Source organism: Kogia breviceps, chromosome 2 (genome assembly GCF_026419965.1).
Source record: "Kogia breviceps isolate mKogBre1 chromosome 2, mKogBre1 haplotype 1, whole genome shotgun sequence".
In the NCBI taxonomy this organism is placed as follows: Eukaryota; Metazoa; Chordata; class Mammalia; order Artiodactyla; family Physeteridae; genus Kogia; species Kogia breviceps.
This window is the reverse complement of record NC_081311.1, coordinates 139,858,911-139,876,562: the sequence shown is the minus strand read 5'-3', so window position 1 is coordinate 139,876,562 and position 17,652 is coordinate 139,858,911. Positions and strand designations below refer to the sequence as shown.

General features: G+C 40.5%; 1 protein-coding gene and 1 pseudogene across 1 annotated transcript in view; both read right to left on the bottom strand.

Moving 5' to 3' along the window:
- Positions 1–17,652, bottom strand: part of MYO3B (myosin IIIB) — a 473,243-nt gene that overhangs the window by 259,817 nt on the left and 195,774 nt on the right. Inside the window, exon 10 of the mRNA XM_059053510.2 lies at positions 13,097–13,162. Within this exon, the coding sequence (XP_058909493.1) occupies positions 13,097–13,162 (66 nt within the window). The remainder of the gene's footprint in view (positions 1–13,096; positions 13,163–17,652) is intronic.
- On the bottom strand, positions 5,324–12,662 carry LOC131751524 (large ribosomal subunit protein eL39-like; annotated as a pseudogene).

Below are 17,652 nucleotides of genomic sequence, written 5' to 3'. Positions count from 1 at the left end.
ACAGAAGATTACACTTTCTTTGCAAGTGCACACCGAACATTCTCCAGGATAGATCACATCTTGGGCCACAAATAAAGCCTCGGTAAATTTAAGAACATTGAAATCATTTCAAGCATCTTTTCTGACCACAATGCTATGAGATTAGAAATCAATTACAGGGGGAAAAAAACGTAAAAAAACACAAACACATGGAGGCTAAACAATATGTTAGTAAATAACCAAGAGATCACTGAAGAAATCAAAGAGGAAATCAAAAAATACCTAGAGACAAATGACAATGAAAACAGGATAATCCAAAACCTATGGGATGCAGCAAAAGCAGTACTAAGAGGGAAGTGTATAGTAATACAATCCTACCTCAAGAAACAAGAAAAATATGAAATAAACAATCCAACATCGCACCTAAAGAAATTAGAGAAAGAAGAACAAACCCAAAGTTAGTAGAAGGAAAGAAATCATAAAGATCAGAGCAGAAATAAATGAAATAGAAACAAAGAAAACAATAGCAAAGATCAATAAAACTAAAAGCTGGTTCTTTGAGAAGATAAACAAAATTGATAAAACTTTAGCCAGATTCATCAGGAAAAAGAGGGAGAGGACTCAAATTAATAAAATTAGAAATGAAAAAGGAGAACTTACAATGGGCACCATAGAAATACAAAGCATCATAAGAAACTACTACAAGCAACTCTACGCCAATAAAATGGACAACCTGGAAGAAATGGACAAATTCTTAGAAAGGTATATAGAAAGGTATAACCTTCCAAGACTGAACCAGGAAAAAATAGAAAATATGAACAGACCAATCACAAGCACTGAAATTGAAACTGTGATTAAAAATCTTCCACCAAACAAAAGCCCAGGACCGGATGGCTTCACAGGCAAATTCTATCACACATTTAGAGAACTAACACATATCCTTCTCAAACTCTTCCAAAAGATAGCAGAGGGAGGAACACTCCTAAACTCATTCTATGAGGCCACCAGCACCCTGATACCAAAACCAGAGATACTACAAAAAAAGAAAATTACAGACCAATATCACTGATGAATATAGATGCAAAAATCCTTAACAAAATACCAGCAAAAAGAATCCAACAACATATTAAAAGGATCATACACCATGACCAAGTTGGATTCATCCCAGGGATGCAAGCATTCTTCAATATATGCAAATCAATCCATGTGATACACCATACTACAAATTGAAGAATAAAAACCATATGATCATCTCAATAGATGCAGAAAAAGCTTTTGACAAAATTCAACACCCATTTATGATAAAAACTCTCCAGAAAGTGGGCATAGAGGGAACCTACCTCAACGTAATAAAGGCCACATATGACAAGCCCACAGCAAACATCATTCTCAATTGTGAAAAATTGAAACCATTTCCTCTACAATCAGGAACAAGACAAGGATGTCCACTCTCGCCACTATTATGCAACTTAGTTTTGGAAGTCCTGGCCATGGCAATCAGAGAAGAAAAAGAAATTAAAGGCGTACAAATTGGAAAAGAAAAAGTAAAACTGTCACTGTTTGCAGATGACATGATACTGTACATAGAGAGTCATATCATAAAGATGCTACCAGAAAACTACTAGAGATAACCAATGAATTTGGTAAAGTCGCAGGATACAAAATTAATGCACAGAAATCACTTGCATTCCTATAAACTAACAACAAAAGATCAGAAAGAGAAATTAAGGAAACACTCCCATTCACCACTGTAACAAAAAGAATAAAATACCTAGAAATAAACCTACCTAAGGAGGTAAAAGACCTGTATGCAGAAAACTATAAGACGCTGATGAAAGAAATTAAAGACGATACCAACAGATGGAGAGATATACCATGTTCTTGGATTGGAAGAATCAACACTGTGAAAATGACTATACTACTCAAAGCAATCTACAGATTCAATGCAATCCTTATCAAATTACCAATGGCATTTTTTACAGAACTAGAAAAAAAAATCTTAAAATTTGTATGGAGACACAAAAGATCCCGAATAGCCAAAGCAGTCTTGAGGGAAAAAAACAAGAGCTGGAGGAATCAGACTCCCTGACTTCAGACTATACTACAAAGCTACAGTCATCAAGACAATATGGTACTGGCACAAAAACAGAAATACAGATCAATGGAACAGGATAGAAAGAGCAGAGATAAACCCATATACCTATGGTCAACTAATCTTTGACAAAGGAGGCAAGGATATACAATGGAGAAAAGACAGTCTCTTTAATAAGTGGTGCTGGGAAACCTGGACAGCTACATGTAAAATAATGAAAGTAGAACACTTCCTAACACCATACACAAAAATAAACTCAAAAGGGATTAAAGACCTAAATGTAAGACCAGACACTATACACTATAAAACTCTTAGAGGAAAACACAGGAAGACCACTCTTTGACATAAATCACAGCAAGAATTTTTTTGACCCACCTCCTACAGTAACGGAAATAAAAACAAAAATATACAACTGGGACCTAATGAAACTTAAAACCTTTGCACAGGAAAGGAAACTACAAACAAGATGAAAAGACAACCCTCAGAATGAGAGAAAATATTTGCAAATGAATCAATGGACAAAGATTAATCTCCAAAATACATAAACAGCTCATGCAGCTCAATATTTAAAAACCAAATAACCCAATCAAAAAACGGGCAGAAGATCTAAATAGACATTTCTCCAAAGAAGGCATACAGATGGCCATGAAGCAAATGAAAAGCTGCTCAACATCACTAATCATTAGAAAAACGCAAATCAAAACTACAATGAGGTATCTCACCTCACACCAGTTAGAATGGGCATCATCAGAAAATCTACAAACAACAAATGCTGGAGAAGGTGTGGAGAAAAGGGAACCCTCTTGCACTGTGGTGGGAATATAAATTGATACAGCCACTATGAAGAACAGTATGGAGGTTCCTTAAAAAATTAAAAATAGAATTGCCATATGACTCAGCAATCCCACTACTGGGCATACACCCAGAGAAAACCATAATTCAAAAAAACACATGCACCCCAATGTTCATTGCAGCACTATTTACAATAGCCAGGTCATGGAAGCAACCTAAATGCCCATCAACAGATGAATGGATAAAGAAGATGTGGTACATATATACGATGGAATATTACTCAGCCATAAAAAGGAATGAACTTGGGTCATTTGTAGAGACATTGATGGATCTATAGACTGTCATACAGAGTGAAATAAGTCCGAAAGAGAAAAACAAATATCGTATGTTAACACATATATGTGGAATCTAGAAAAACGGTACAGATGAACGGGTTTGCAAGGCATAAAGAGACACAGATGTAGAGAACAAACGTATGGACACCAAGTGGGGGAAAGTGGCGGGGGTGGTGGTGGGATGAATTGGGAGATTGAGATTAACATATATACACTAATATGTATAAAATAAATAACTAATAAGAACCTGCTGTATAAAAAATAAAATACAAAAATTTTTAAAAAAAAAGCAGCCTTTTCCTCCTTAGTGCCAAAGGGTGATGTATTTTATTTTTAACCCTGCCAGAAATTATCAGTGGGTTGGAAGAATGTAGTACTATGACATGAGCCTTCATTTCCATTTTTAATTAAAATTTTAACTGACTCTGAGCCAGATGTGCTGTTTCACCAGAGCCTGTGGAAACTCCACAGTGGAAACTACAGTGGCCTGGGAATGGAGGAGCAGGCAGGAATCTGGGGCTTAGCATCAAACCAAAAGAACATCATAGCCCTTGGGAGAAGACCCAGGAGGTGTGTGAACCTGGCTGCTCCATGCTCACACCTTGTCCTTAATTTCCTCATCTCTCCCAGGCCACAGGTCAGCTTTGGTGGGGGATTATGACTGCCCTTCCTCAAGATCCACCTCTGTTTTGACTCATCACCGCATAGAACCCTCTGGCTCTGCTTCCTGACTCCCTCATCTCTTGACGTCACCACTATTCTAAGTTACAATATTCATCATGATCACTTACATTTGCTGAGCTCTCAGTCTGTATCTCACTTAATTCTTACAACACTCCATAAAGGAGCATGATTCCAGACTGCTACCTGTCTACACACTCTCCACTTGCCCTAGAGATAGAGCTCTGGTACCAACCTGGGCCTGCAGCTGCCCTGTCCAAAGACTGCATTTCTCAGCTTCTTTTGTAGCTAGGTGTGGCCACGAGATAAACTGCAGCTAACAATATGTTGTATGAAACTGCCAGAAAATCTTCCTAGAGAACGGAAACTTTCATTTTCCTCTCCTTCCATCTGTCCATAAATGTTGGAGCTACAGCAGCCATCTTGGCCCATGAGGTGCCCTTGGGAATGGAAACAACACTTAATGGGGCAGCACGAGGGCAGGAGTCTGGGTGGTTGCCACATACCCTGCCAGACCAGCAGTACATGCATGGTTTGACTCCCAGCTTACTTCATGTGAGAGGAAATAAAAATCTATCCTGTTTAAGCCACTGTTATTTGGGATTTTCTATCACAGCAGACTTGATCTTAATCCCAAGTGGTTAAGAATTAGTACTTCCATTTTACAGACTGAGGCTCAGAGAGGTTAAATAACTTGTTCAAGGTGAAAAATGTCAGTGGCAGTGCTAGGATACAACCTGACTTCAGATCCTGTGCTCTTAATCTCCCCAACATGTATTCTCTGAAAAGACCTTTTCCCATGCTGAAGACAGTGGAGTCATAGTTAACTCTTCCCTCTCTGTAGCACCTGTCTCCTCCCATAGTTAGCTGCCATGCTCTGTGGGTTCTGCTTCCCGGGGTCTTGGCAGCCATTTCCTGCCCCACTGCTCCCTCCTTACCAAGAAAGCTGTGCCCAGCAGACAGCAGAGATAGAGGCCTCAGCCTAGACAAGGTGCGCGCTGGGATGCGGGGAGAGCTAGGGCTGTCTGCACTTCTGTTTGATTCTTGCTGGGGCTGGTCTCTAGGCTGAGCTTGAGGGGCTCTGCTGTTGCCCTTGAGAAGGGAGCTGAGGAGAGTGTGAGTGTGTGTGTGTTTGTGTGTGTGTGTGTCCTGAGCTGTGAAAGTCAGTGAGCTGAAGTCTAAATAAAGAGAAGCTGGACAGCAGGTTGAAATATTCCAGAGGTGTCAAAGATGAGGAGGCACTGACATTTTCTTTTTTTTTTCCGAACAAAAGGTCTCGCACTTTATTACTGAACCTACTAGTGCAAAGGCAAAGAAACAAAGAGAAAAATAATAGCCTCCTCACAAATGTCCAACTGTCCAGATAGTGGTGAGGTTTTCAGCTTGATGGGGTAAGACGTTAGTGGCCTTGGCATCACCACGTGTGCCGTCTCATGTGTGATTCCTAAAGACCCAGCTTGGTTCTTCTCCAATGTCTCCTCTTAGAGTTACACCTGACTTTAAGACCAGTTTTTCCGTGTGAATCCACTAGGGAATGGAAAGGGACAATTCTGCATGTGTTTCTTGGCCAGGAACTGCTTGATCCTGAAAGTCTTGTGAGAAGAACTGAGTCAACCGCATACCCCACAATGGCAGGGAGGGAGGGAGCCAGTGACACTTTCAAAAAAGCAGTTTCAGGATAGTGGTATGGCCAAATGCAAAGAATGACAAAAATAACAGCTACTGTTGGCTGAGCGTGAATATATAGGAAGCAAGTCTTCTGGTGTCCAAATCCCAGCTCCAGTCCTTAATAGCTGTGGTCTTGGGACTTTGGGACTCTTTCAACCTCGATTTCTGTAAAGTGGGGATAATATTAGAACTACTTCATAGGACTGTGAGGATTAAGCCAATTGTGTGATGTGCAGAGAAGAGAGCCTGGCACAAGTAAGAGTTACATATGTTAGTTACTATTTTCTGCCAGGTTCTACATACACATTATATAATTTAATCCTTATAGTAACCCTCTGAGACAGGTATTCTCAGCCCCAATTTGACAATTGAAAAGCAAAGGTCAGAGAGGTTAAATACTTCCCCCCAGGTTACAGAGCTATTTAGTGACACAGCTGGACCGCACACACTGCTCTTCCACAGCTGCCTCTTCTTGATGATGAGCCAGGCAGCACGCGGGGAGGGGCTGAGGGGGAACAGGCTGTGGACGGATGTGTGAGCCACACCCCCATCTCCCCACCCCGAGCCCACACACATCAGGTGCGTGCACATACAGACAGCGCAGAGCTCACTACCACTTGTTTATTTCAACTGCAGATTCTTTTTGATTTACATTATGAAATTCAAGTAAGATTTTTTTTTAAAGAAGAAAGAAACAAAAGCCATTATGGAATAAATGGTACAGACAGTACATTCTAACCTTATCTAAAAGTCACCTAACATCAAAAAATCCACAAACAATAAATGCTGGAGAGGGTGTAGAGTAAAGGGAACCCTCCAACACCGTTGATGAAAATGTAAATTGGTACAACCACTATGGAGACCAGTATGGAGGTTCCTTAAAAAACTAAAAATAGGGCTTCCCTGGTGGCGCAGTGGTTGAGAACCCACCTGCCGATGCAGGGGACGCGGGTTCGTGCCCCGGTCCGAGAAGATCCCACATGCCGCGGAGCGGCTAGGCCCGTGAGCCATGGCCGCTGGGCCTGTGCGTCCGGAGCCTGTGCTCCACAATGGGAGAGGCCACAACAGTGAGAGGCCGCGTACCACAAAAAAAAAAAAAAAAAAAAAAAAACCTAAAAATAGAACTACCGTATGACCCAGCAATCCCACTCCTGGGCATATATCTGGAGAAAACCATAATTTGAAAGGATGCATGCACCCCAATGTTCACTGCAGCACTATTTACAATAGCCAGGACATGGAAGCAACCTAAATGTCCATCAACAAAGGAATGGATAAAGAAGATGTGGTACAAATATACAATGGAATATTACTCAGCCATAAAAAGGAACAAAATAATGCCATTTGCAGCAACATGGATGGACCTAGAGACTGTCATACAGAGTGAAGTAAGAAAGAGAAAGACAAATATCATATAATATCGCTTATATGCGTAATCTAGAAAAATGGTGCAGATGAACTTATTTGCAAAGCAGAAATAGAGTCACAAATGTAGAAAATAAACTTGTGGTTACCAAAGGGGGAAGGGGGGAATGGGATGAACTGGGAGATTGGGATTGACATATATACACTACCTTATATAAAATGGATAACTAATAAGAACCTACTGGATAGCACAGGGAACTCTACTCAGTGCTCTGTGGTGACCTAAATGGGAAGGGGATCTGAAAAAAGAGGGTATATATATATATATATATATATATATATATATATATATATATGTATATATATATACATATATGTATATATGTATATACATATATATATGTATAACTAATTCACTTTGCTGTATAGCAGAAGCTAACACAACATTGTAAAGCAACTACACTCCAATAAAAATTAATAAAAAAATAATAAAAGTCACCTAACATAATGTGCCACAAGGACTAATATGAAATCCATGACATATGCTACAGACCTGGTTTCTTACAAGATCTAAACTCAGCATTTGGTGGGAAATAAACAGAATATGCTGGCTAGAGACTGGAGCACCTACTTTATTATGCATTTTGCTTATTTTGGATGAAGCTAAAACTGTCATTGCCATGGTTCCCAGGACAACAGTATATTCCAGGTATGTGTGAATACTGCACCATGTTTCAAACCTCAAGTCATACTGAGTCACTTCTTGGTTTATACCATGAGAGAAGCAGATTTTATCAGCTGAGTTTGTAAGTGGAGTACAAGTGAGGTCGAATCAGGCCCTCGGTGTCTTTAGATGATCTATTAGGTAATCTAAATTAGATGCTCTTCAGGGAGATATAACCTTGAAACATACAGCTTTATTTGTTCTCCTCATAAAGGAAAAAAAAAATCCCAATTTTTCAAAATGAGAAAGAAGTTGGGTTGCATTTATAAGTATATTGATCAATGTATGCTTAGAGGTGAGAGGAGAATCGGGGTTTTTTTAAATTAGAATTTTTTTTAGCTTCTCCATGAGTTTTTATTAATTCACCAATTCCCTATAGCTCAAGAGATGCTAATTAATTCAAGAAACCATAATAGCTAATCATTGGCTAAATAAATCTAAAATGGAGAGAGTCTGTCACTGGAGATACCACTGCTCATTTGAATTAAAATTACCAATTTGTGAAGTAATGTAAATAAAGGTTACTGTATCCTTCTACTCAGGAAGTATTAACACTGTGCATGGCCACCTGAGAATCCATGAGGACTTAAAAAGCCAAGAATACTTGTGGAATCTTATCAATTTCTGAGTTAGAATATTTATCATTCCAAGTGTGTTGTTCATTGACATTATAAAGCTATGTGGAATTAAGCTGCCTTGAAACACAAAATGGAGAATGGCAAAGGACTAAGAATTGTTGCCTTGAAGGGAATACACTTAATGTCAAGGAATCAACCACCCCAAAATGATTACCCTTATAAACATTCAGGCCTAGAGAAAAGCAGATGTTCCAGGTCTTAGTTTCAATTTTTAAGGCATAGATTTATGCAAATGCCCATTTGTTTTAGCACTTTAGTAGCTAGAGTGATCTCACCTTGTTAACATTCAGTTCAACTGCTTATAGCCAGTCTAATGTCATTTGCAGGGATAGGAAAGGTCGCCTCAACATTTCATGACTAAATGGCAGGGCTCGACCATGATGCTCACTCTAGGAAGTAGACACATCTGCACACTTAGCTGCTCAAGCCAGTCAACCCTGGAAAGCAGTGTGTGTGTGGGCAACCATATAGTTCAAGTCATCACTGAGTCCAAAGCTGAGCAGCCATAGTGCTCTTGATGGATTTGCCCTTGATGAAGAGAAATCCATCTTTATTGTCTCACTAGTCAGCTCAAGAACCATTGATGAAGTCCTAAATATAATTTTTTTTTTTTTTTTTTTTTTTTTTGTGATACGCGGGCCTCTCACTGTTGGCTCATGGGCCCAGTCGCTCTGCAGCATGTGGGATCTTTCCGGACCGGGGCACGAACCCGTGGTCCCCTGTATCGGCAAGCGGACTCTCAACCACTGCACCACCAGGGAAGCCCCTAAATATAATTCTTTATAAAACCCCAAAAGTTTTAGAGGCAAAATGAAAAAGCATAGTTCACAGATACCTTTTGGCTAAAGGATGGGAAACTATTTTTGGTTTTTAGTCCAAAGACCTGAAATTAGTTTGAACTGAAAAAAGAAGTGACATCCTTTAGGACCAAGGTGAAGCTGCGGAAGGAAAATTGTTATCTTATCAAAAGGCTACTTCTGAATGGAGCCTCCTGACGGAAGTCTGGCTGGGACTTGAACCAGATAAACTTGTTATGCAAATAGCTTTAGCCAAAGGGGAAAGGGCTGATAATGAAATCGCCACAAAGCCAACCACACATTACAGAGGTGACAAAAAACATCAAGTGTCGACCTACCATATGGATAAAAAGCAGTGCAGAATTTATGTGAGCATCACGTTTAATTTATCATAACTAAGCTGTCAGGAGTCATGCTTTGACAAATGCATAACTAACACATATAAATGAGTCAATTATCACTAACGACCACAGGTTCAAAACCAAACAGGCTGATGTTTCCTTTCTTTTTTTTTTTTAACCCTCAAAATAGGTTTACTAATAGGATTTCGGACCTTAAAATCTCTCCTCCTGTCTCTAAATTAAGAAGGCTGGAAACACGTCTGAAAAACACTAAGCCATAGCCTGGTACTTAAATCCTGCCTCTGCTCTCTTCTGCACACGCACGCGCGCACACACACACACACACACACACACACACACACACACACACACACACACACACACACACACACACACACACTGTCCCCTGTCCACAGCTGTGATCACTGGGCTGCAGCCTGGTCAATCCCTTCAGACCCCCGCAGCAACAATGAGAAGCCATAAGGTCCTCTGGTGAATGGTGACCATCGTGGACCAAGAAAGACTGTTCAGCAGTCACGTGGGGACAGGGTATTAAAGGTTTTAAAGCTGTTAAAATTTTTCTTGTCCTGTTTATTCTTTAGAAAGAACCAGTTTAGTTTACTCTAATGCAATGCACTGTGGCCCCGTTTACAATGGGAATTGAAGAAATTTTCTGGATAATTCAGGCTAAAAAACTTTTCCTAAATTACCAGATAATCATCTTCCCACATCAGTCCCAGCAATAATGAAAATTTTATAATCTGGAGGTCTTAATCCTTCATCCTTTTTCCCTTTCCCTCCCAATATGAGCAAGGTAAGCATAAAAGTAAACCAAGGCTCTCTCTTTAAATAGACATTTCTAACCCAGTGAGTGTCTTTGTTTACATTTAATTAGAGATTTGAATAAATAGAATGAAATAGAAAATTAAAATTACATTTGGTAGTCTGGCTCCTTTATGAAACCAAAGTACATTATTTGGGAATAGTGGGTAGTTTTCTACCTAAAAATAAAAAATATAATAATTAGTTCCTAATCTTGATAGTTACATTCCTAAAAATCTTGTAAAAGGAAAACTCATGATTGAAGAATCTCAGATGTTATGGGCAAAACAGGACTGGGGGGCTGAGGTCAGGAAAGAATCCATGAACACCTAAAATATATAATATTTTCACTAATAAAACCAATAAGGACAAGTCATTAAATAAATAGAAGACTGATGACATTTTTCCATATCTTAAATTAGTAATAAAGCACACAATCACTTAATTTCTATTTACCTTCCTTGGTTCACTAGAACCTCTTCAGACACTCTACTCTGTAGTTTTAACAAGATGCTTTTGCTTTGCCCCTGATGTATGCATACTAAAGACATTGTTTTCTATGTGAGTCCTCCATTCTAGTATCAACACTTTTCTAAGTCTAAAGCAACTCAGAATGAGCACATTTGGAATTCTCAGAGTTGGGGAAGACATAGGCAGATTTAAATGGCATATAACTGGATTTGCCATAAAGAAAAGTCAACAGTAGAGAGGGATTTCTATACTGTATTTAACTGTGAAAGTCCCAACCCTATCATCAATTATGTACCTTTATTCCCAAATCTATCCAAGCAATACTGTGCTCAGTTTAAGAACACAAACATACGCTTGAAGAAGTATACAGAAACCAAACTCTGGTGAGTGGGTCAAGTCACATTTTAGAGGCATCACGAGGAGCTTGGTATAGGAAAGTGTATCTGTGAATATGTAATGTGGTTTTCCAGGCCAGCAGCTTAGAGAAGGTCAGTCAAGGGCATCTGTGTGCATCAATGGAATGAAAAGGAAAACTCTTTAGCTCCAGCCTTTGCCAGCAAAATCACTGGAACCCTAGGCCCTGGATTTCTTTCCCTGGGGTGATGTGAAATGTGTTCCCAGCCACCAGGATGTCTTTCGCTCTCCAGGGCCTTCCACCTCCTCCTTTGGCTTCCAAATATCAGGAAGTGGCTCTTCCTCTGCTCCTACGTGAGCATCATCCCTCCATCCAACACTGCCCACTGTCACCACCATTGACTTGGGGCTGCTTCTGCATTCTGCAGAGACATCAGAGTGGGGACTGAAGGGACAAGGAAATGTCCTCCATCCCTGGCCTTGAATTTCATGGTCACATTCCGACACAGCCTTGCTTAGTAGAATTCTTGGAGTTCTTTACCCTTCCTCTCTCCTGAGGAAGATGGCAAAAAGCTAGGAGGGATTGACTGGACAATCAAACAATTTCAGGGACCTTGAACTATGTTGCATTGAAATGATAATGAAACACAGGTTCACAGCTCTTTATACAAAACCCTTGGGGCCAAATATGTTTTGGAATTCAGAATTTTATCAAATTTTAGAAGAGTAAACCCATGCATTTACTGTATTTTATGTAACATCCCCAGCAGGATCTGAGGCAGCACACTGTAATCAAACACATTAATATATCTGCAGCAATTCACATGAATATTCACACTGAGTAGGATAAATAATGGCTATAAATAGCCTCAATTCAGTTTAGGTCATGTGTTGCCAACAAATCAGTTCACATAAGGTCAGGGCTTGCAGCTAAAGGACTCAAGTACAAAAAAACTTCCATTTTTCAGAGCTTTTTGGATTTTGGAATTGTGAACAAGGGATTGTATTGTGTTTAAGGAAGGCGATCAAGAGACCCAGTCTGCTTCATTGCTCTGCATCTTGGTGGAAGTTAAATATGCACATAGGTATAATTTAGAGAAATTTTTGTTGACCCTTCCCTACTTCCTGTTTATCAGCTATTTTGGTCACTTCTTTTCTCCTCCCATGACCTCTGAACCCCATGTTTGATAGAGCAGACACTGAGAGCACCTCTTCCCAGCTCCTAGCTGGGATATGGCTTGTAACGGCCTTGTCTAGATTCCTGCCCCTGCAGTTCACCAGGCCCCTTGCTTGGGGTCATAGAGCCCACTCCAACATACTGAGCATCTTCCCCAGAGTCAGGACTAGTGTGGTTCTCTGCCAGGGGAGAGGCCAAAAGCTCATGTTCCCAGCACTCACTCAGTCACCACCCTGTTGGTGCTGCTGTTGATTCTGTTCCTGTCTCAGTCCCATTCAATACTGCCTAGTTCCTGGTAACAGAGCTCCCACCAGGAACATCACCCATCAGTTGGGTTTTCATCTTGTTCTCCACACTCTGAGCACTGGCTGGGGCTCCTCACCTTGGAGCCTCAGGCCTGAGATCTTACTTTGGCCCCTCAATCATCTTGGGAACCGGAGCCCTGCTCCCAAAGCACAGATCCTAAAGCAAAGCCCAACTTCCAAGCTGCAAAACCTCTACTGAAGGCTGCCACCTTCTGTCCCCTCTCTGGCCCAAGTGTGGGTGTCAGATTTTTAGATGGAGTCTCCTCCCTTATTAAACAAGACCCACTGGCAATATTTGCCCCAGGACAGAGCAGAGTCAGATGAATGTGACACATATGATCAGAAGAACTGATTATAACCAAGAGTCAAATGTAACTCCTTATTTCTCAAATCCTGCAGGGGCATCTTCTATCATTTACTGGAACAAATTTTGTGTCATAATGTGCTAGAAGGCATAACAACTTCTAGCGCCAAGTCAATTCCACACCTTGGACTTCTCCAATCACTGTCCAAGGACTTGCTGGATGAGCAATTTTCAGTGGAAGAAATACTCACTGTGAAATGAAGTGGTTGAATTCCTCACACCATTTTTCCGGATGAAGTAAAGTAGGTGGAGGATTTCTGAAAAATAAAAGCAATTTTTTTCTTACAAAGAAAGGGTTCTGTTAAAAGCAAAATATCAACTTGCCTTTACTGATATTGTTCTAAATAGCTCTGATAAAATCTATTCTTATTTCTTCCTGGGTGAGAGTCATTCACCAGTGGTAAATTATAAGGTGCCAGCCCCTACTCATTTAGTGGCTCATTTCCATTGACTGAAGGCCAACCATGTCCACGGCTTTCTGCAGGACCTCTGAGGGCTACACAGATCAACAACATTCCTCAAGGAGCAGACACTGTAATGAAGAGTGAGGCAAGCACATAGCCACTATAACTGAGAGCTGAGTATTATTAGCGCCATAAGAAAGCTATAAACCTAGTGCTAGGGGCTTGAGAGAAATAGACTTTTAATTTTACAGGATTTTCAGATCATTATACTACCATTTGAATTAATTATGTGATGCAATTAAAGTGTACTTATAAATTCACTGGTCACATTTTTAACTCTTTCCTATATGTCAACCTCTGCAATAGGTACTGGAGAAAAAGCAAAACCACTATGACAAGTTTCAGACCCCAAGAAGATCCTGGGTAGCAAGGAGGACAGACACCTAATACAACTAAGTACTGGCGGTCCAAGAGAACTAGAGAACTGTGGAAAGACTCTGGTAACCAGACCATTTCCTGGTGGGAAGGCAGGAAAAGGAAAAAGTAAGAACCCTGAATTTGGCTGAATATTTACCCAAAGAGAATCAATTTTAAAACAGAAGGGACATTACCTTTAGTTGATAAGAAGTTTTTCTTTCTAGCTATTAATGGAAATAGGGGTTTGTGAGCAAGTCAAGTTCAGAAAATGAACAAAGTTACATTTCTGCACTCCTGAATCATGACTGTAAATCTTAAACGCATTATACACCTTTGTATACATAACCCTTCACTTGGGTTCTAACTGCTTCCTAAAGCCATAGATTGCTCAGCCTCCACAGGCAGAGGCAGGGGAAGCAGAAAGAATGGCCAGAAATTTTAAAAATGTATCAGATAATGTGATTGTAATTTGCCTCTTCAATACCATTCCTTTTTTCATTTCTTCTAGTACAATTTTTATTCTGGCACAATGCTGCCATATATGTTTTCCTGAGTTCCTTGCATCTAGATGTGGCCATGTGACTGCATTCTGGCCAAATGATATATTACTAAAATTGTTCTGTGGTGTTTCCAGAAAGTCTTCTTAAAAGATGGGAGACATGCCATTTTTTTCTTCCCCCTATTTGCTTCCTGGAGCATGGATATGATGGCTGGAGCCTGAGCAGTCATTTTGGACATGAAATGAAAATGAGAGCTATGAGTTGAGTATGGCAAAGAAGGTAGATAGGAAACTAGATTCATGATGACATTGTAAAGCTGCCATACCAGCTCTAGACTGCTTCTCCCTAGTCTTCCTTAACAGGAAAGAGAAATAAACTTCCATCTTCTTTAAGCCACTGTTATATGCAATTAATCCTAATTGAGCTGATCATATTTCAGAGTATTATCCTATTACATGATTAGAACATAATTTGATAAGTATATCACAACTACAAAGGTAAGTGGAAGCATAATAAAGGGGCAACTTACCCAGTCTGGGGAGTCCCAGAAGACTTTAAAAAGAAAATGAACTTGAGCTGGCCCCTGAAGATTGGCTCGATTTTTCAAGACAGAGGAGAGGGAAGCCATTTCAGGCTTAGGAAACAAGATGTACCAAGTCACAGAAGTATAAAAAAGTCTGGTAGGTTCAAAGAACATGAGTAATTTTTTGAGGCTAGACTATATGACTCTTTCAGGTCTGGAGAGAGAGTAGAAGGGAAGGATGAGGTGGGAAGGAAGAATGATGAGAGGAAATATATGGTTTCCCCATTCTGCATAAGAATTTAATCATCCTTCAGATCTTCTGATTCAAAGACCCAAAGGAAAATTATCTGTGTGCCCACCTAGAAAGTGGAACAGTTGAAAGTTGCCGTTCAGTTATTTTGGAGGCTGCCTCTATCTCATTCATTTCATTCAACAATATTTGCCTTCATCTTTCCCTGGCTTTCTTTAAATAATAAAAGTACCATCACATAACTTCTGCTTTAATACCAGCATGGTTGACCTGTTCTTACAGGCTCTGGCTGTTTGAGATTGTACATCCACATGTCCTCCCAGTTCACCTCTGTGGGCATCTCTCAGTGAGCAGCTTACCCTACATCATCATCTCTACAGCCCTCTCCAGAGCTCGAACTTCCCTTGCTCTGCTCAGGTTTCCTGCTCATTCTGCTCTCATGGAGGTCAGTTCCACAGAGAAGAGGTTCTCAAGCAATCTATTGTCTAACACACTTCATCCACACCCAAAAACCATTAACCGTTTTTGGGTGTGGATGAAGAAGTTACTTGTAGACAGAGTAACAGACTTGATTAAACCCTAGTAAGCTTGACCTTGGCCAGCCGAGCATGGAGGGGTAACCCTCTACTGCAATTAGAGAATGACTTGGCAAGGGTCCACTGGAGGAATGGATGGAAGTGTCAATACTTGTGTAGAGAACACTGTCCACTGTCCCTTCCCTGTTTTCAGTCTGTCCCTCAGCAGGAACCATGGGCAGGGGCTACTGTTTATGTGTTGGCCTGAACCTCTGTAGTAGGACACAGAGGAAAGCAGCAGATCTCCATCCACCCAGGCCACCACCAATCCATGGTGGCCTCACATGAACCCCACACAAGGAAACACTTTCTCTGAAGCTTGGCATCATAGGAACTTGGTCTTAGAGAAGCTCATTTGAACTTGTAGATGCCCCTCCTTTCCTGGAGTCCATCCATCCATCATACTTCGGTTCAGTAAATTGAGGTCTTGTGAAAGATTACTATCTGAGTATAATGGAAACTAAAAGGAATTTGAAGGCTTTACAGTACTTTGTTTGCATTGGCAATATAAACTCTAGTTCTCCTGCCATCCAGGAAGAGCACCAAATAATAACAATTGCACCTTTTTGGCTCCTCTCAACACTACAGATGCAAACTGCAACCTTGCCCGAAAGGGTCTCTCCCTGAAAGGAGAGATGCTTCATATTCAGTGTGATAGAAGAGTCAGTGCATAGCTGAGATAGGCAGGTATCACTCAGGTATGTGTATGGATGCTGAGAGCAGGGTGTATGAATGGTGAGTGCTGAAAGGTCCACAAACCTGAATAACAAGCGCTCATTTGGATAATGTTTATAAACAGATAATGTTTATAAACATACCAAGGCAATGTAGAAAAGAGGTTAGTCAGTAAAGGAAAATGACTATATTCAATTTGAGGTTTGCCTGCCTGGATTTTATTCCTGTGTTTGGACCCTAATTCAATTTCTACAAAATGATCCCCTGCACACAGACAGGAAGATCTTGCTGCTACATGAGGCTAGCAGCAAGGGGCAATGCCCATTTTTGACATCATAATCCTGGGTCCAAATATGATGTTAACCTTCTTCCCCCAAAGCCTCTGTGGAACAAAATGATTTGCTGAATTCAGTCAAACTGAATTCATTTTAGTTTCTGAAATAGAGAAGCAGCTGATTGGATGAAGGGGGGTACCTGACCTCAGGACAACCAATCCAAATTTAATCTGGTAACCTATGCCAAGGCATGACCCCAAATGATAAGCTGGGTCAATTCGATTCTCTTTAGAAGGTTTTCCTTTTTTTTAACCTTGAACTGAGAAACAAAACAAACAAATAAACAAACAAAAAACCAGGAGAATGAGGCACTTTAGTAATGGGAGCTGAAGCTGAAGGATCCATGATGACGAGGCAGATGGGAGAGACCATGGAGTACACTCTACAAACTGGTTTTAGGAAGAAGATACTAGGAACAGGTAGGAAACCAGGGAATGAGAAGAAAGCAGGCCAAGTAGAGGAGAAAGGAAGAAATGAGCCACAAGGAACCCAGACCCCATGATGGGAGACCATGTAGGCTTTTCTTCAGTTTCTTTTGTGAGTGCTTCTCCCTCTAGTGCACCTACAATATTATTGGCCCCAGCATTCTGTTCTTAGCTCTATTCTCCTCCCGTTCTACACATTCACTGAGGGCTCACTATACGTCATCAGCTTCCTAATCTATTATCTCCCGCCTCAATTTTCCCTCTGCCTTTTGGCTGGTGCATCCAGCTACTTATTAAAAGTTCCATTTTGATTTCCCAGGGGCACCTTAAAGTCAGCATGTTCAAAATCAAACTTATCACTTTCCCCTAAATCTGCATTCTACCTGGTTGATGAAGTCATAAACTTGAGTTCACCCCTCTCCATTGACCTCACATCCAACTTGAAAAGGCAGAATAAGGGTTCCCCTTATTTAAAAAGTCCACATTCTAATGCCCAGAGCCTATGAACATGCTACCTTCCAGGGCAAAAGGGACTTTGTTGATGTGATTAAGGTTAAGGACCTGGAGATGGAAGATTACCTTGGATTATCTGGATGGACTCAATTTAATCTCAAGTCCTTTAAAGCAGAAAAGAGAGGCAGAA